Genomic DNA, 20,452 nt, shown 5'->3' on the forward strand with positions numbered 1-20,452 from the left:
GAAAATAATCCTCAATTCATGCCAGCAGAGGGGGAGCCGCTTAACGCGGATGTTGATCACTGCATTTGGTGTGAGGTTATTAAAGAAAAAGGGCCTAATGGTTGCTTTTTTGGGGCTGGAAATTTGGCGTCCAGCTATAGACGTGGTGACCGCTATCTGTTTCAAAGAGTTCAGGATGGAGAGGGTGGATCGCGTCAACCAAATCTGACACAGGAACAAACTGAATTAATAAGGCAATTGGCGAGACGTGAAAATGAGGCCCAGTTGGAGATGATGCGGAAGAAGCAGTCTGATATGGAGGAGCAGCATGCGCGGCAGATAGAGGGCATTCTGAAGAAACAAGTTGAGATGGAGGAGCAGATGAGACGGTTTATGCAAGGAGGTGGAAATTACAGTAATGTTCCTCTTCAAGAGCCGGAGGATGATGGAGTGGCTGATGATTTTAATCCGGATAATTATTTTCCGGATGATGATGCCTCTTAAAAACATTTTGTATTTTATTTGTTTTTAATTTATTTTTATGTAACTTATTATACATTTTAATTCATTAAAATATTAGTTTTAAATTTTTAGTTTTATTTAATTGAATTTATTATATAAATTTATTATATGAATTTATTTCATAAAATTTTATTATATAAATTTTATTATATAAATTATATTTTATAGATTTTATTATATAAATTTTATTTTATATATTTTATTATATAAATTTTATTATATATATATTTTATTATATATTAATTTTATTATATAAATAAATTAATTATATAAAATCAAATAGCTCCTGCGTATTAAATTTTTTTAAAAAAAGCATTTAATGTAGTGACGTGAGAACCACGTCGCTACAATGGTCAACAAACACACTTCTCAACACCTGCCACACCTGCTGTGTGTGCAGGTAGTTGCTCCCCATGTTATCCTGTTGCGACGTGGGAGTCACGTCGCTACTTTCTGACGTGTTCTCCACGTCACTACAAAGTTGCCACTTTGGCTCCTGCGACGTATTGGCCCACGTCGCTGTTTTTTGGTTGCCACGTGATGTTGCATGTTGCGATGTGCTTTCCACGTCGCTGTAGAGCATCTTTTTTGTAGTGAAACTTTCAAATTAGGTCAGTCTTATTGAACCGTTTGACTAGGCCGAATTCGGGTAGCATAACACTTCAAATTTTCAATATCAATACATCAAATATATTATAAACCAGTAAATAAAATATCCGGCTATAAATTTAGAAAATTTCTTTACCCACCTCCCTATGGGGGTCACCCCCAGCGAAAACCCCACTTTACCCCTGCTTCGGAAATGCATTTCCGAAATATTTTTTTTTCTAAATTTTTCCAGACTTCAGAAGTGCATTTCCGAAAAAATCCCAAAAATTGAGATTTCGATTAATTCTGAGATGCATCTCCGAAAAAACAAAAAAAAAATCTAAAAATCCCAAAAATTAATTTTAGGATATTAATTAATTCATATATCATAAATTTTATATAATTTAGTAATGAATAATAATAATTATATATTTTGATATAATTTATAAGTTATGAATAATAATTATTATATATTTCTATTCTGATTCATATTTTAAAATTTAAAATAATTTTAATTAAAAAAACTAATATAATTTCACTTAAAAATGAGTTATAATTTTTTATTTATATATTTATATATTTATAATAATTATTATGTATTTACAAAAAAAATTAAAAAAACGAGTGTTTTAATTTATATATTTATATAATAATTATAATAATTATTATATATTTATACAAATTAATATATATTTATATATTTATATATTTATATAATAATTATTATATATTAATTATAAATATATTTTTATATTTATATAATAATTATAAAAATTAAAAAAATTAGTGTTTTAATTTATAATAATTATTATATATTTATATATTAATTATTATATATTTATATATTTCACTTACAAAATTAATAATTATTATTATAAATTTATATATTTCTATCCTGATTCATAATTAAAAATGAGTTATAATTTTTTATTTAGTTTAAAAAAATTAAAAAAAGATTTTGTCTTAATTTTATTTAATGAATAAATTTTATATTTAATTCTATATAATTCAAAATTTATTTATGGAATTAAAATGTTTTTGATTTATATAAGTTAGTAAAATAATTTTTAACTTTAAAATTGTTTAGAAAATTTTGATTCACCTTGATTTTATTGATTCACCTTCATTTTATTGATTCACCTTGATTTTATACCTATTAATTGTATTGATTCACCTTGATTTTAATTTTTGAATAATTATTGAATTCTTTCGGAAGTGTATATCCGAAACATTCCAACACCAATTTGGTCTTGGAATATTTCGGATATGCATCTCCGAAGACACCCCTCTCCCAACAAAAAAAGGTGTTTTCGGAAATGCATCTCCGAAAACCCAAAAAAGTGGGTGTTTTCGAAAATGCATCTCCAAAAACACATTTTTTTCGTGTTTTCGGAAGTGTATTTCCGAAATAAGACAAATTTTAAAAAAAAAAAAACGTTTCGGAAATGCATTTCCGAAGTGAGGGTATTTTGAATTTTTTTAACAGAGGTGACCAAGAAAAGAGGGAGATGGTTAAAGAAATTCTCTAAATTTATAGCGAGATCAATGCACCACCTTTTAAACAAAATTATCTATCATTCTTAATTAGCGTGAGATGTTTTTTATTATTTATTTTTCATATTTTGGATTGCAGTGAAAACCAAGTTTTTTTTTTTGACAGAAAATAAATGATATTCATTCATTCAAATGGATAGAGTACATCGTTGCAATACAAATTCAAAATCGCCAAAAACAAAAAGGATGAATCTGCGAACAAATCCACAACATCCATGTTAATAGCATAAAACGGCAAATTGCATATGCCTACAAATATTAATGTATTGACTGTATTGAGATGTCCGAAATTTTCATGCTTCCGGATCTGTAGCGTTGACGGCACCAAAGTCATTGATTGAATCTGCACTAGATCGAAACTAATCTTTCAACCTGAAACAAATGAACACCGTACAAAAACGGAAAAACAAAATACCCGCACAAAGACGAGAAATCAAAATACACCACAGACCAAGTTAATTATATATTGGCTGGTTAACTTTGAAATGGTATTTCTATTCTGCCTTGGGAACATATATTAGCGTGATGCTATGATTGTGACTTGTGACCAAATAACTCAAAAATTATGTCTGCAGAACTAAGACGAAGACGTTACTGATTTTAATTTGAATTTGCCAAGAATATTTCAAAATAAAACTACCATTACAAGAACATGTACTAAATCAAATGTCAAGTAGACAAAGTAATGCCTTCAAATTTGCTTGACTTTGGTGAGGCAATTAAGCACACATACAAGTTATGAAAGAATGACTTATTATCCAAATACTAAATTAATTAAGATAAAGATCAATTGCAAACCAATTCAACTTTCATGTTTATAAAAGAAAAGCTGTTGAGTTATTCAATACGGAAATAAAACAAGTTACTAAGAATATATTATATTATAATAATTTGATTTGTAATCAAAACCCTAGTTAATTATTTATGGATGCCTTGTAACCATATATTAATACACAGTCTAAATCTTATTTTGATTTAGCCCAAAGCATTTCATTTTAAAATTTGATTGACTTTGGTGGGGAGACTTAGCACGGTAGTTGTTAAAGAACGGTTCATTGTTTAATAGAAAATTAATGACGGTAAAAATCAAGTGGAAACCACTTCAATGTTTTACCTTATAAATAGCAAGCTATACATGCAACATAATTCAATTCTTACAAGCAAATAATAACTTACACAATAACAAAAATCATTAAAGAGTAGTAGTGAATTGCAAAATGAAAGTTCTTTACTTATTTGTTAGCATCTTGGCTTTGGCATCTTCTGTTTCCTTTGCTTATGACCCAAGCCCTCTCCAAGACTTTTGTGTTGCAATCAAAGATCCCAAAGATGGTGGTATGTATACATTCCTCCCAAATCATACTATTTAAATTTGAATTTGGCTTACTTGTTTAATTAGCTTAAGTTAAGAAATAACATTATTTACTTGGTTTTTGATATATTACTGTTATGCTTTGATAATTTATAGTTTTTGTGAACGGAAAGTTCTGTAAAGACCCTGCACAAGTTAAAGCCGAAGATTTCTTCAAACATATTGACCCTGCAAATCCCGTAAATGCATTGGGTTCTCAAGTGACTCCAGTATTTGTAGACCAACTACTCGGTCTAAACACACTTGGAATATCTTTGGCTCGCATTGATTTTGCACCTAAAGGTTTAAATCCACCCCACATTCACCCTCGAGGAACTGAGATTCTTACAGTTCTTGAAGGTACTCTTTATGTTGGATTTGTCACATCCAATCAAGATAAAAATCGTCTTTTCACCAAAGTTCTCAACAAGGGTGATGTGTTTGTGTTCCCAATCGGTCTAATTCACTTTCAACTAAATGTGGGATATGGCAACGCCGTTGCCATCGCTGGACTTAGTAGTCAAAATCCAGGAGTTATCACTATTGCAAATGCTTTGTTTAAATCTGATCCCCTTATTTCTGATGAGGTTCTTACTAAAGCTTTTCAAGTTGATAAGAGTATCATTGATTATCTTCAAGGGCAAACCTGGTATGACAACAACTAGTTTGAAAACTTGATAAGTTCTTCAGTCACCTTATGCAATCAACCTTATCTACTTGTTAGTTTTCTTACTAAATAAATGTATTGGTTATGTATTTGAATACATAGTTGTTTTATTTTGAGTTTCATGTGGTTCAATAATAATTGTTGTTGTGATTTTTGTAATATATTCAATTTCTACATGTCCCCTTCTCATGTAAATTTGAATTATTCATGAGTGATTTTTAACTAAAAATTACTGTACGTACTAGCAAAAAACAACTTTTCGAATAATGAAAATATAAATTAACTCCAAAATTTAAAGAATGAGGATCTTAATAATAGAAATAAACCTAATGTATGATAATCTTACCTTCTTACTATCTTTAAGAGAAGATTCAAGAATTAATTGCCATTGGGGGAAGAAGGTTTTTATTAAGCTTATGGGGCAGCGTATTGGCTGCAAACACTACAATAGAATATATATCGTATCATGGTTGGGAGAAAGATTATACTATGGACGGTGTGTCGCACGCTCGTGAAATGATGAATAACAGAGTCGCCACTAACATATCTATTCTAAAAGGAAAGGAACGCCATCAAACCTAAGATGAATAAGAACGAGGTCTTTCGACCAGAGATAGGGTACGGGAGTCAATTACGCAAGGGGAAGGTGCTAGCACCCCTCACGCCCATCGTACTCGATGGTATCCACCTATGTTTGTTGCTATCTAAAGGGTGTGTACTATAAATCTAGAGCTTAATGCTAAGGGAATGTATGCAAATGAAAGAAGAAGAAACACGGGGAAAATAAGGTTTATAAATAATTGTGCTCGCTTAGGCCCCGCGACATAATGCCTACGTATCCTTTTCAGGAATCAGAGCGCCGTAGTTCGACTCTTTAGTTTTTGTTTGTTTTTGTGTTTTTTAGTTGAACAGTTACATTCGCACTCCGCCGCTCGACCTCTGGAGTCTTAAGCTGGGAATGGAGCGGAAATAACGTGTCCGATTAGGAGAAAGAATGCCTCGGAGGCAGGATAGAGAAGAGAGAGATTTGTCGAGCGTTTCGGGTGTACCCCTTAAACAAGGGAGACTCGAATTACTCTTGTTGGTGTTTTTTAGATTAGGAACTTTCACTCAGGTGGTTCCCTTAAACAAGGGATACGAGTGTGTCCATTCCCTTTTTCATTAGTCAAGCATTTATTAGTCATTTTTTAGGTGTTTTCTTGGTATCTTTTAAGGGGAATTAAATCAAGTATTTGTTAAGTGTTTTGAAGTTGAAAAGGAAAAGAAATGGGAAACTAGCCTAATATGAATTAACTAGCCTAATGTTAAAATGGGAATTTCTAGATCCTAATGTTATCATGGTTTCTACCTAAATGTTAGGAATAAAGGAACATGAAAGTTAAAGCCACAATTAGAAGTCATAAGTAAGATACATGAGCAAAATTGAGTAAGGATACAATGGTACAAAATTATACACAAGCATGAAGTAGCAAGTCAAAAACATGGTACAAAAATAAACTAAAAATACTACTATTTTTTTATTGATTTTTATGGGAGAAATTGGTTACAAGGACCAAAGTTAAATCCTAAAATGATCTAGAAAACAAGGAGATTTTTATATTGATTTTATGATTTTGTATCACCTAAAATTAGCATACAAAACTATATGAAAAAAGAACTTAAATCTAACATGAAAATATGTACACTGGGGGGTGAGGACTGAATACAGTGGTGTGATTAGCAAAGGGGCGCAGGGCCCAGTCTGAGCAGGCCCAACAACATAGTTTTTGTGGTATTGTTCAGAATTGCCAAAAAACAACATGGGCCTTAGGGGGAGGTGTAACACCCGTAAATGTGTTTTTCTGATTAATTGTGATGTTTGCTACATTTTCCTAAATTTTACCGTTTTTGAGTCGAGTCAGTCGGTAAATATTAATTATGCTAATATTTTACTTATTACTTTCCATGTGTGTAATTATTATGTTTTGGGTGTTAATTGGTTAGAAATAATGTTTAGTAACATTTGGGCCAAAATTAGAATTAATGAGAGTTAAGAGGGTGAAAATGATAAGTAGAGAAATAGAAAGAGTTATAGAGAGAAAGAGAGATATTTTGGAGAGAAAGAAAGAAAACTTGTGAAGAGAAGAGAAAGAAGAGAAAAACAAAGAGAAGAAGAGATTTTTGTAGAAATCCCAACCAAGCTAGAATCAAGATTAACCAAGGTAAGGGGGTGAATCTAGTTTATCTTGATTGTATGATTCTTATAGTTTTGTTTGTTTTGTTCTTGTTCTTGCTCTTTTCTAAGTTTGACCAACAATGGTGGATTGGGTGTTTTGTGAGTTTTGAAGTTATAAACTTGATTTTGTGGTGTGTATGTGTAGTATGATGATAGATATCCCCATTGATCATGTTTGTTTTTTCATTTCTCCATGTTTTCTTGCTCATGAAGGAATTATTAGGTTATTGACATTTAGTGAGTGAACCATGGATCATTGATTGTTAGAGTGAATATATGGCATGTATGGGTTGTGTAGGATGTGTAGGGAAGCTTATTTGAGGTTTTGAGATGATTGGGTGGGATTTTGCAGGTCTGTTGCAGAACTGATTTTTCTAGGTTTACGCAGGTCCGCTGAGCGGCCTAGGGTCCGCTGAGCGGAGGTTCTTTTGCAGGAAAATCTCTGTGGAGGTCCGCTGAGCGGATTTTCTGCAATTTTGTCTGATAATTTTCTGTCTGGGTCCGCTGAGCGGAGCTCAAGCGGACTGTGCGAAATATAGATTTTCCCAAACTTCGTTTCGTCGTATCTTTTAAACCGTAGGTCGTTTCTACGCGCCGTTTGAAGTATTATGGGAACCCTTGAGTATGCTTTATGATAAAGAGGAGTGTATTGGTGGTTGAATGAATTTTTCATAAATGTATTTTTGTAAAACGATATTTGCTAATCAAGTATGTTTTGACGGTATATGTGTGCTGTGTGAGTTTGAACGCCTGAGTGGCAATTTTGGTGATGTATCCGTGTGGATTAATATAATCGGTGTGATGTGGATATGTGACCGAGTTATATTATTGTTGTTGTTGTTATGTAATCGAGTCGTTTGTATGCACAGCATAACATTTCAATACGTTAATGGCGAAATGCTGTTAACAGATGGCCTGCGGGCATTGGTTACCAGTAGGAGCTTAATGCTCGGTAACGGTATATTAGCCTGAGTGGCAAGAGGTCGTTAGTGGGAGCTAAATGCTCGATGACGACAGCCTGCGGGCTTCCTGAGTGGAATAAAGTCCCAGCATAATGCTCGGCAGGTGTATTTGTCATAATGACAAGGAGGAGTTTTACTCCGGATTTGGTACCACATGCATATGCATAGTCGAGTCTCATTCATCATCGTTTGTCCTTATAATTTATGTTATCATTCATGTGTCGCATTACTTATATATTGATTGTGGTTGACTTAGTGGATTACTTTGTTGTATGATTCTTAATGATACTTGTTGGAATTACTATATTTATCATGCTTTTCATTTTGAATTATATTCTCACCCTTCTGCCTTAACGTTACCTACTCGTGGGTAATGCGCAGGTGATCCGCAAGTGTAGGTGCTCTTTTAGTAGTCGTCCGTTTTGGTGTCGTCCGCTCGTGATACGTAACACCTAGGGGGGGTCGAACACTTATTTTGTAGATGATGCTTATAGGATCCTTTTGATGTATATTTGATCCTTTGGATGTATTCGTATTATGCATTTTGAATACCTTATCATACGTTGTATTTTGGAGGAATGTTGTGGATATTCTGTTTACCGATGCATGTATATAAGTATGAATACTATCAAGTGTTTATGAGAATCCTTCCTCTTTGATTACTTGTGTTACGCATCTTTTACGAGTATGTTATGTTTGGTAATGTGGTTACTTAAGTGTAACGCCCTAATTGTTTTTATGAATTTAATTTTTATACTCTGATATTTGTACCTATATGCTTGGGTAGAATTGGGGTGTTACAGGAGGTGTAGGAAATGAATTCTTATGGCCTAATGTGCATTGTCTTGATCTAGTTTTATTCAGATTATCATAACTAATTTTAATCAGCAATTAATGACAATTAATCAGAGACTTAATTCCTATCAACATTTTCCATTAACTTAATTAATTCATTTGTTAATTAATAATAGAAGAAGAAATTGAAACGAACAAAAAAGGGGCTAGGGTTAATCAAAAGCGACGATCCCAATCCCTTCTCTCATGATTCTCGCGGCGGCGTCCTCTCCGTCTCCGATCGGAGATTCCTAACACCACCATGAACTCGTCGCACCTTGTCTACTCTCATCTTCAATTTCTCTATTCTCTCTGCCTCAGCTTCGTTCAAATTGGGAGACGATTGGAGAAATGACAACGATACATAAAGATGAAGAATGAATGATATGTGAGCTTACCTGGGATGATGATTGAGGACGATGGAGCAGAAAACCAGAGATTCTTGGCAAAATAAACGCGACAAATCAGTTCAGGTAGTCTCTTGTTCTTCTCCTTCTTGCATACACTTCTTCTCCTCTTTTCTTCATTCTGATTCTTTCTCCGTGAGTGTCGAAATTGTTGTTGAGTGAGATGAATAGTTGTTGTATCTCTGAATTAGGGAAAGTTGAGGTTGAAGCTCAACCGTGCAGAGCTTCCAATGTGGAAGCTCTCACGGCCGTGGAAGAGAGCTATGGGTGAGGTTCTGTGAGTGGGATTTGAGAGAGAATTTCAGAGTGAATGGAGTGTGAAGAATGAGAGCTGTGAGAATTGATAATGGTGTGTGTGAATGGTGAAGATGATGAGAAAGTGAGGAACCTTGGAGAATTGGTGAAAATGGTGGAGAGTGGGAGTAAAGGGGGTGATGAAGTGAAGAGAGTGATGAAGTGAAGAGATTCTGATTTATAGAAGTGAGTTTTCTTCTGATTTCTGTTGAACTCTTTTGATCTCTATTATCAATCTCTTGCAATTGCTCTTCTGTTATGCTTACAACTGAATCGGTTAGTGAGATAATTCTGTTACCAATCTGTTATTTTCTGTTAGGTTTTTGTGAGTTAGGGATGTTATGACAGTTATAGAATCGGTTAGGAGGTTAAGAGGTAGTTATTGGTTAGTTAGAAAACTGTTTTAAGTTGGTTAGGAAGTTAGGGATTCAGTTAGAGTTCTGTTTTTTTGGTTGAGACAGTTATGAATTCTAGTTTGGTAGTTATGTGGTTTATGACTTTGCTGGATTTTTTGTAGGTTTGAAACTGTTTGGAGTTTGGGGTGATTTATGCAGGGGCTGAATGGTTTATGTTGGTTGATCTGGTTTATTCCTATTATGGATTTCTTAATTTTGTAGATTTTGCTCTGAGCTGGTTTTTTCTTGTTGATGCAGGGCTGTTGTTTTTGAATGATTATTGATGTTATGAGGTTTATTTTTTTGATTTGCAGCCTTGTATTTTATGCGGGATAGGGTGAATTGAATGAATTGGTGACGGTGTATAGAGAAGGTCCTTGTCATGTGGTTGTTATGTGAAGGTACAGATGCATGAGTGGCTATGGTATTCTCCTGTTAAAATTCCCGCACTTGACTCATCCTCGCCTCACTCCGACAAATAATCTGAAACTTCAATCACAGGTTGATCGTCTTGAATTTTGTAGACTCTTCTATCAATATCCGATTCTGCCTTTTGAAGCTTCGACAAAATTAAAGAATCATCACCCGTCGACCGAAACCTCGAAGCCAAATACGTTATGGTCAAGTCTAGAACCAATAATACCAATATTCGAGCCACTCTCTTCTGCTGTGAACTCAGACTCAGCAGCAACACTATTTTTGTCAACATTATCATCAATTTTGGGAGACTTGTTCTATTTGTTTACAACAAGATTCTGCTTGTAAAAATAAAGTATTATTTTTTTTGTACAGCATGATGTAGATTTGGAATTGTAATGCTGCTTGGATGTAAGGTGTTGTACTGTAAAGGACAATGCTTTGAAATATATTTGCAAGTAACTTGAATTTTGAAATTGGCAATTTCAAATTTAAAAAGGGATGTTGACTTTGTGTAATTCTCTCCCACGTAGTGGACCAATTCCCTCCATCTGCTGTTTGATTCCAATTCAAATCTCCACTTGCACTCTTGAATCAATAAAAAATCCCAACATAGTCTAGAGATGCTATTGGTCAAAAAGTCAATTCTTTAGGGTTGACTTTGACCAAAAGTCAAAGCTCTTATCAAATTACCTTACTCTCAATAATGATTCAATACACATTATCTCCCCCTAATTCTTAATTGAATCCCGATACCAATGACTTGAAATCCAAGTAATCATGAATAGAACACCTTGATTGATGAGTTTCTTAATGAGAGTGAGAGCTTCAAAGTAATATAATAACCCTATCTCTTCAAGACCCTTGATCCCAACGCCAAATTATTGATTAATGATGCATGAGGTATTAGATGACTTAATGAATGGATTTATAAGATGCATAAGCCAGTTAGAAGTAAAATTAGATGGGCAAATTTTGGGGTGCAACAGCTGCCCCTATTTAATCATCTTAAACCTGAAGGTGAGATTGGCGCTAGCCTTTCGAGCATTCGAGGTAGAAGAAGATTAAATACTAAGTGAACCTGAAAATTTGCCTGATGAGATAGGATCCACTGGAGAAAAGAATGGTGTCAAATCCACTGAGGAAAATCGTATCAACTCTGGGTTGAACAAATTAACTCTGGGTTAGAAATGAAATAAACGTCAGCTCTGGGTTGAAACAAAAAAGTGGGTCAACTCTGGGTTGAGAAGGAAAGAAAGAAGATCAACTCTTGATTGAGAGAAAGTAATTGGATAATGACTATGGGTTGGAGGTGGAAAGATGAACAATTAGAAATAACCGTCAACTCTGGGTTGAGTGGGAAGAAAAAAGGTGACCGTCAACTCTGGGTTGAGTGGGAAAAGACAAAAGATGACCGTCAACTCTGGGTTGAGTGGGAAAAGGAAAGGATCAACTCTGGGATGAAATAAAGGTAGCCGTCAACTCTGGGTTGAGTGGGAAAGGAGAAAAAATCAACTCTGGGTCGAATAAAAGATGACCGTCAACTATAGGTTGAGTGGGAAAAGAAAAATCAACTCCGGGTCGAATAAAAGATAACCGTCAACTCTCGGTTGAGTGGGAAAAGGATAAAAGATAACCGTCAACTCTGGGTTGAGTGGGGAAAGAAGAAGCCAATTCTGGATTGAGTAAAAGATGACCGTCAACTCTGGGTTGAGTGGGAAAGGAGAGACAATTAAGAAATATCCGTCCACTTTAGATGAGAAGGAAAAGGACAAGAGACAACCTTCAACTCTGGGTTGAGAGGGAAAAGACATGAGGTAACCGTCAACTATGGGTTGAGAGGGAAAGGCAAAGGATAACCGTCAACTCTGGGTTGAGTGGGAAAGACAAGAGATAACCGTCAACTCTGGGTTGAGTGGGAAAAGAAGAAATCAATTTTGGATTGAACAAAGGATAACCGTCAACTCTGAGTTGAGTGGGAAAGAATAAAAGAAATATCCGTCAACTCTGGGTGAGAGGGAAAGAAGAAAAGAAATATCCGTCAACTCTGGGTGAGAGGGAAAAAATAATTAACTCGGGGTTAAAAGATGAAAGGAGAACCAACTCTGGGTTGAAATCGAGAACATCAACTCGGGGTTGAAGAAAGATGAACACGATTGACTTGGGGAGATGACACCACAATGGTAACTCTGAGTGATCCAGGTGGATTATTAATTGAACGCTTGTAGGGACCTCATCTGATGAGTAACTTGGCTTTATTTTTCATATGCAAATGTTTGATTTATTTTATGCACTTCTGAAGATGCAATGCAATGCAATGAATTCTATATGTAGTGTACTGATTGATCGTTCAGGGTTTCTGCTTTGTATGGGAATAGGTTAAGTGGAGTTCTGAACTTTGCTTGATTCAAGATAGGGTGGATGCCCCTGTATTATTGATGATTGGATCATGTGGGAGAAATGATAATGAAAATGCGATGATATGCATGATGCATGCATGACTATGAATGGAATGATTTGTTTCCAAGGTACCAGGGATGGATGGAGAGTGCCTTTGTAGAAATGTCATAGCTTGAAGGATAGCCCTTGTGAAGGTGAGGTGTTTAGCTTGACTCCTTGACACTTGTCTTGATATATGACACTTGATTGAAGATGAAGAGATGAATTGTTACTAGCTTGCCCCAGCATGTATGATCTCTTGAGATAGAACTTTGATAATACTTGAATCATGGAGATTTGCGATGGTCTGCCCCAGTGTAGATCATGGAATGAATGCCCCAGATTGAAAGGAACTCTTCCACTTAATGGATGCTTTAGATATTTTCCTTGTGGATGACCAACTTTTTCCCTTGTAAGATCACTCACTGGAATTTCAATGTTGAACTTTCCTTGGTATCAAGCACTTATTCTCTGATTAGAGACAATTCTGTTTTGAAAAGGATAATGAGAATGCAATGCACATGTTAATCTCAAAGAAAAAGTTTTTATTTGTCGTAATGTTGTACTGATACTGACGCAAATGACACAGCAACATTAGGAGTCAGTTTGACATTACTTTACAGTTTGTATGCTTTCGGAACGAACCCTGCTTCAATTAGGACTTTTTACGGTTGTAACGTGGTCGGGTTCACGGTTTGAGAAACAAAGGATAAAGGCTCAAGTTCTACTTAACCCACCCCTTCTTCGTGATGTTCTCCAGTCCTACGTTCAGTTAGTTTGACACGAGTATTCACCTTTCAAGAAGGATTATGATGGATGAGGATCCTTTATGGCTTTGATGGAGGTGGCAGCCACCCTTTGGTACTTTCGTTGATGGTTACAACAACTTGTCCCTTGGAGGATTTTTTCTTTTGCTTTCCCTAATTTTTGCCTGGACAAAAAGTTTCTTTTGATTTTGGTCTTCGTTGTCCAGCGGGATATGCCCTAATTTTTGCCTAAGTCATTTGCTTTAAAGCTTTCCTTTCTTTTGACTTAGCGGGCTATTGTTTTTTTTATTTTTTTTATTCATAACTTTCTTTCATTCTTTTTTGTCTCGTTCGGGAACAAGTTGTATGACTTGATGAAAAGGTTGTGACTGCCTTCTTCTCGGTGAATGAGAGACATCTATTGTGGATTGTGCTCTTTTTTATTTTGTTGTGAGAGATGGAATATGATTGATCCTCTGATGGAATACCTGAAAGTTGAGCGCTTGGTCGCACTAACTGAAGACTACCCTGCACCTGGTTAAGATTGAGGGTTTTGTATTTTTTTCTGAAAAGAAACTACTACTCCTTAGGCTCAAGGGTTTAACGAAGGTTTCACTCCCTTATAACTCCGGTGTTAAGGAATTGAAACAATGCCTGTACATCGTCAGCGGGATCTTTGTTCCAAAAGCATACAGTTAGTAGTTCATGTGTTTTTTGATTTTTCATCATTCTCCTTTTTTTAGTTGCTTAAGACAAATGAGTGAAGTATCAATGAACATAATGACAAAGATGAAATGATTTGAGAGAAAAACATGTATATTGCATTATTTTTATTTATTCAAACAGAATGAGTTTCTTACAATGAGAAGTACTTGATAACAACAAAAGTAATACAATTGAAAATACTAAAGAAATCTATACAATGGCAAGCTTAGCCTTATTCTAATGCAAATGAAATGTTCTCTGACAAACATAAAGTTTCTAGGCTCCATTGGTGGAAGGTGCCCCATGAGGAGGCATGGGATTCTTTGATAGTAGCTTGATCTTGTTTATAATCTCCCATGATTCTTTGTATGTTGGTTCTGGTCAAATATCAGTGTCGGGGAATCGTCTTGACAGATCTGATGAAAAGGAAGAATGGTAAGAGTCTTGGTAACCATGTATGCATATGCATGAATGCAAAATGTTAATAATGATGCAAATGCAGCAGAAATCAGGATCAAGGATAAAGGCTTCTTTGGATAACAACTTCTCATGGTCAATAAGATATGGACGAATCCTCCAGATTCAGAGGTTCGACGTTGCTTTCTGGATAAATAGCTTGTGCATAAGTCAAATAAGGTCGAATCCTCCATATTCAGAGGTTCAATGTTGATTCTAATATATAACTGATGTAGAACTTCTGTATAAGTCAAATGTCCCAAGATCAAAGGTTCGACGCCTTTTATTAAATAGCAGAAATCCGGGTATGATGAAGGTCAAGTTTCCTGTCCCATCCCAATCTCACGGGTATGTAGTCTAGACACGGACAAGTGGTTCCTAATGGTCACCAGGGTTAACGATTCCCACGGGGTACAATGTGTTTGAGGCAACAAACGTGCCAGACACAATGTTCCATGAAAGAACCTCGCCTGGTTGTGGTACCCCATGTCAAGCTCGATCGTATCAAACGCTACGGGAGTTGACATGAGCATCCACACTAATCCTATGTGTCACTGGCCTGGGTAGTGGGCCTTTTACCTCACAAAACCCCCCACCTGCAAAGACAAACAGAAAAATATGTGGCCCCCACGGGGGCCCATAATATAATCCAGAATGCGAGAAAATAAACATGATATGCAAGCATAAACTAAACAATGCAAAACATAAACAATATATAAGCACACCCAATAAACAAACAACAAACAAAGGCTAGGATCGACTCGCTAAGTACGGACCCGCAATAGGTCTAACGCCCCCAGCAGAGTCGCCAACTGTCACACGCTCGCGAAATGATGAACAACAGAGTCGCCACTAACATATCTATCCTAAAAGGAAAGGAACACCAACAAACCTAAGATGAATATGAACGAGGTCTTTCGACCAGAGATAGGGTACGGGAGTCGGTTACGCAAGGGGAAGGTGCTAGCACCCCTCACGCCCATCGTACTCGATGGTATCCACCTATGTTTGTTGCTATCTAAAGGGTGTGTACTATAAATCTAGAGCTTAATGCTAAGGGAATGTATGCAAATGAAAGAAGAAGAAACACGGGGAAAATAAGGTTTATAAATAATTGTGCTCGCTTAGGCCCCGCGACCTAATGCCTACGTATCCTTTTAAGGAATCAGAGCGCCGTAGTTCGACTCTTTAGTTTTTGTGTTTTTTAGTTGAACAGTTACATTCGCACTCCGTCGCTCGACCTCTAGAGTCTTAAGCTGGGAATGGAGCGGAAATAACGTGTTCGATTAGGAGAAAGAATGCCTCGGAGGCGGGATAGAGAAGAGAGAGATTTGTCGAGCGTTTCGGGTGTACCCCTTAAACAAGGGAGACTCGAATTACTCTTGTTGGTGTTTTTTAGATTAGGAACTTTCACTCAGGTGGTTCCCTTAAACAAGGGATACGAGTGTGTCCATTCCCTTTTCATTAGTCAAGCATTTATTAGTCATTTTTTAGGTATCTTTTAAGGGGAATTAAATCAAGTATTTGTTAAGTGTTTTGAAGTTGAAAAGGAAAAGAAATGGGAAACTAGCCTAATATGAATTAACTAGCCTAATGTTAAAATGGGAATTTCTAGATCCTAATGTTATCATGGTTTCTACCTAAAGGTTAGGAATAAAGGAACATGAAAGTTAAAGCCACAATTAGAAGTCATAAGTAAGATACATGAGCAAAATTGAGTAAGGATACAATGGTACAAAATTATACACAAGCATGAAGTAGCAAGTCAAAAACATGGTACAAAAATAAACTAAAAATACTACTATTATTTTATTGATTTTTATGGGAGAAATTGGTTACAAGGACTAAAATTAAATCCTAAAATGATCTAGAAAACAAGGAGATTTTTATATTGATTTTATGATTTTGTTGTTAGAACAAGAATTGTTCTGATCAAATTATCTTAGTTTTATGATAACAATGTATATGAATTTTGCTTAAGATAATGTGGTACTCTAATCCAATGCAATTTCCTTTTCAGGAAATATATAAAGAGTATGCACAAATCAGCGCTCAGAAGCTTTGACTCTGAAGGTTCAACATGCAATATCAGAACATGGTCTGGCAAGACATCCGAAGATGGTCAAGCAGAATTAGAACATGGTCTATGGAAGCATCAGAAGGACTGGAGTTCAGAAGCAGAAGCACTGAAGTAATGGTATCACACTCAGAAGCACTTCAAGGTCAGAAGATCAGAAGATGCTTATGCACCAAGCTGTTTGTACCCTGATGATATTCAAACGTTGTATCTACAAAAGATCAATCAGAATCAAGTACAAGATGGCAGGCTACGCTGACTGACAAAAGGAACGTTAGAAGCTATTAACGGCAACGTCAGTAGTAACAGCAAAAGCAAGGCTCGAGGTAGTTGACAAAAGTGTGAAACATTAAATGCAATGCTGCACGGAATACGCAAAGCATTAAATGCTCCCAACGGTCATCTTCTCATGCGCCTATAAAATGAAGTTCTGAAGAGAAGCAAAGGTTAACGAAACTGCATACAACTCTTAACAAAAACTTTGCTGAAACGCTGTTCATTTTGAAAGCTCTCAAACTTCATCTTCAACCTCACTTATTGCTGTTGTAATAATATAGTGAGAGTAAGCTTTAAACTGTACGAGAAATATCACAGTTGTGATTATCGCTTTTAAGAAGCATTGTAATACTCTTAGAATTTGTTTACATTAAGTTGTCAAGGACTAGAGTGATCAGTTAGATCAGAATACTCTAGAAAAGTCTTAGAGGGTATCTAAGCAGATTGTTCCTAGAGTGATCAGAAGACTCTAGAAGACTTAGCAGTGTCTAAGTGGAAAACCATTGTTATCTCGTGTGATTAGTGGATTAAATCCTCAGTTGAGGTAAATCACCTGATAAGGGTGGACTAGAGTAGTTTAGTTAACAACGAACCAGGATAAAAATAATTGTGCAAGTTGTTTTTATTTTACAAGTTTTGATACTACACTTATTCAAACCCCCCCCCCTTTCTAAGTGTTTTTCTATCCTTCAATTGGCATCAGAGCGCCGGTTCTAAGGTGCATGCACTTAACCGTGTTTAGAAAAGATTCAGGAAGAGAAAAACGCTTCAGTAAAAGATGGCTGGTGAAATTCCAACAAACACATCTACATCTACATTTGGCTCTGCTGAGCAATACAATGGAAATGCAATGGTTATACTAGACCACCAGTGTTTGATGGTGAAAACTTTGAATACTGGAAAGATAAACTTGAAAATTACTTTCTTGGTCTAGATGCTGATCTATGGGATCTTCTGTTGGATGGTTACACACATCCAGTTAAAGCCAGTGGTGTGAGGCTCACAAGAAAAGAAATGACTGATGAGCAAAAGAAGGAATTCAAAAATCGTCACAAGTGCAGGACTGTTTTGCTGAATGCTATCTCTCATGCTGAGTATGAGAAGATATCTAACAGGGAAACTGCCCATGACATATATGAGTCTTTGAAAATGACTCATGAGGGAAATGCTCAAGTCAAGGAAACCAAAGCTCTTGCGCTAATCCAGAAGTATGAAGCCTTCAAGATGGAGGATGATGAAGACATTGAAAAGATGTTTTCCAGATTTCAAACTCTAACTGCTGGATTAAGAGTTCTGGACAAAGGCTACACCAAGGCTGATCATGTGAAGAAGATCATCAGAAGCTTGCCCAGAAGATGGGGCCCAATGGTGACTGCATTCAAGATAGCAAAGAATATGAATGAAGTCTCTTTGGAAGAGCTGATCAGCGCCCTGAGGAGTCATGAGATTGAGCTTGACGCCAATGAACCTCATAAGAAAGGTAAGTCTGTTGCATTAAAATCTAATTATAAAAAATGCACTAACGCTTTTCAGGCTGAAGAAGTAGATTCTGAAGAATCAGAATCAGAAGAAGAAGAAGATGAATTGTCCATGATTTCCAGAAGAGTTAACCAACTCTGGAAAAGCAAGCAGAGGAAGTTCAAGAGCTTCAGAAGCTCAAAGAAGTCTGAAAGAGGAGAATCTTATGGAGGCAGAAGATTTGACAAGAAGAAGGTCATGTGCTACGAATGCAATGAGCCTGGACACTACAAGAATGAGTGCCCAAAACTTCAGAAGGAAAATCCCAAGAAGAAGTTTCATAAGAAGAAAGGTCTTATGGCAACATGGGATGAGTCAGAAGATGAATCAGACTCTGAAAATGAGCAGGCAAACATTGCACTGATGGCCACTGTCAATGATGGATCAGAATCTACGTCAGAATCAGATTCTGAAGAGGTATTTTTTGAACTAACTAGAGATGAGTTAGTTTTCAGTTTAACAGAGCTTCTTGAACTAAAAGCTCATCTTAGTATCAAATACAAAAAGCTGAAAAAGCAATTTGAACTTGAAACTAAGAAGCTTGAGTTGGAAAATTCTGAATTAAAAGAAAAAGTTTTAAAATTATCCAACAACATTGGATCTTCTTCTGATTTAGAAAAGTCCACTCCTAGTCTAAACCATATTATGAAAGAATATGATTTAAGCTTCAGGAAGTTCCTATCTAGAAGTATTGGCAGAAGTCAGCTAACTTCTATGATATGTGCTGTTTCTGGAAACAAGAGAGTTGGCATTGGTTTTGAGGGTGAAACCCCATACAAACTTGAACCTGTAGATGATATGAAAATCACATACAAGCCATTGTATGATCAGTTCAAGTATGGCCACTCACATGATATTAGGCACACATCACATGCTCAAAGCTTTCACATAACACACACCAAGAAGCATGTGACACAACCTAAGAAATATCATGGAACTCAGAATAAGAATTATCATGCTGTTCCTCCTATTGCTTATAATGCCAAACCCAAGTTCAATCAGAACTTGAGGAAAACTAACAAGAAAGGACCCAAGAAAATGTGGGTACCTAAGGAAAAGATTATTCCTATTGCAGGTATCCTTGGCTGTAAAGAAGACAAAGCATAACATGTCATGGTACCTGGACTCTGGATGCTCGCGACACATGACAGGAAGAAGGTCTATGTTCCAAGACCTGGTGCTTAAATCTGGTGGAGAAGTCAAGTTTGGAGGAGATCAGAAGGGCAAGATAATTGGCTCTGGAACTATAAAGTTTGGTAACTCTCCTTCCATAACTAATGTACTTCTTGTAGAAGGATTAACACATAACTTATTGTCCATAAGTCAATTAGGTGACAATGGTTATGATATAATCTTGAACCAAAAGTCTTGCAAGGCTGTAAGTCAGAAGGATGGCTCAATCCTATTTACAGGCAAGAGGAAGAACAACATTTATAAGATAGATCTTCAAGATCTCAAGAATCAGAAGATAACTTGTCTTATGTCTGTTTCTGAAGAGCAGTGGGTCTGGCATAAAAGATTAGGACATGCTAGTTTGAGAAAGATTTCTCAGATTAACAAACTAAATCTTGTCAGAGGACTCCCTAATCTGAAATATAAATCAGATGCTCTTTGTGAAGCATGTCAGAAAGGCAAGTTCTCCAAACCTGCATTCAAGTCTAAGAATGTTGTGTCTACCTCAAGGCCGTTAGAACTCTTGCACATTGATCTGTTTGGTACAGTCAAAACAACATCTGTCAGAGGGAAGAAATATGGATTAGTCATCGTTGATGATTATAGCCGCTGGACATGGGTAAAGTTCTTAAAACACAAGGATGAGTCTCATTAAGTGTTCTTTGATTTCTGCACTCAGATCCAATCTGAGAAAGAGTGCAAAATCATAAAGGTTAGAAGTGGTCATGGTGGTGAATTTGAGAACAAATTCTTTGAGGAGTTCTTCAAAGAAAATGCCATTGCCCATGATTTCTCTTGTCCTAGAACTCCACAGCAAAATGGAGTTGTAGAGCGAAAGAATAGGACTCTACAAGAAATGGCCAGAACCATGATCAAT

The 20,452-nt window shown here is 36.0% G+C and overlaps 1 protein-coding gene across 1 annotated transcript; it reads left to right on the forward strand.

Moving 5' to 3' along the window:
- Positions 1-3,784: 3,784 nt before the first annotated feature.
- Positions 3,785-4,777, forward strand: LOC131618577 (germin-like protein subfamily 1 member 7). The gene is made up of 2 exons (XM_058889769.1): positions 3,785-3,978; positions 4,112-4,777. Exons 1-2 carry the CDS (start codon positions 3,861-3,863, stop codon positions 4,657-4,659), a joined length of 666 nt encoding a protein of 221 aa, XP_058745752.1. The 5' UTR covers positions 3,785-3,860; the 3' UTR covers positions 4,660-4,777.
- Positions 4,778-20,452: the final 15,675 nt, after the last annotated feature.

The sequence above is a fragment of the Vicia villosa genome, linkage group LG7 (assembly GCF_029867415.1).
Source record: "Vicia villosa cultivar HV-30 ecotype Madison, WI linkage group LG7, Vvil1.0, whole genome shotgun sequence".
Classification (NCBI taxonomy): Eukaryota; Viridiplantae; Streptophyta; class Magnoliopsida; order Fabales; family Fabaceae; genus Vicia; species Vicia villosa.

What these genes read in the sequence shown, in the direction of transcription:
- LOC131618577 (XM_058889769.1), top strand. Translation starts at nt 3,861, where the DNA reads ATGAAAGTTCTTTACTTATTTGTTAGCATCTTGGCTTTGGCATCTTCT. An exon ending in CAAAGATCCCAAAGATGGTG is followed by an intron (nt 3,979 to 4,111) that starts GTATGTATACAT and finishes GATAATTTATAG; the next exon opens with TTTTTGTGAACGGAAAGTTC.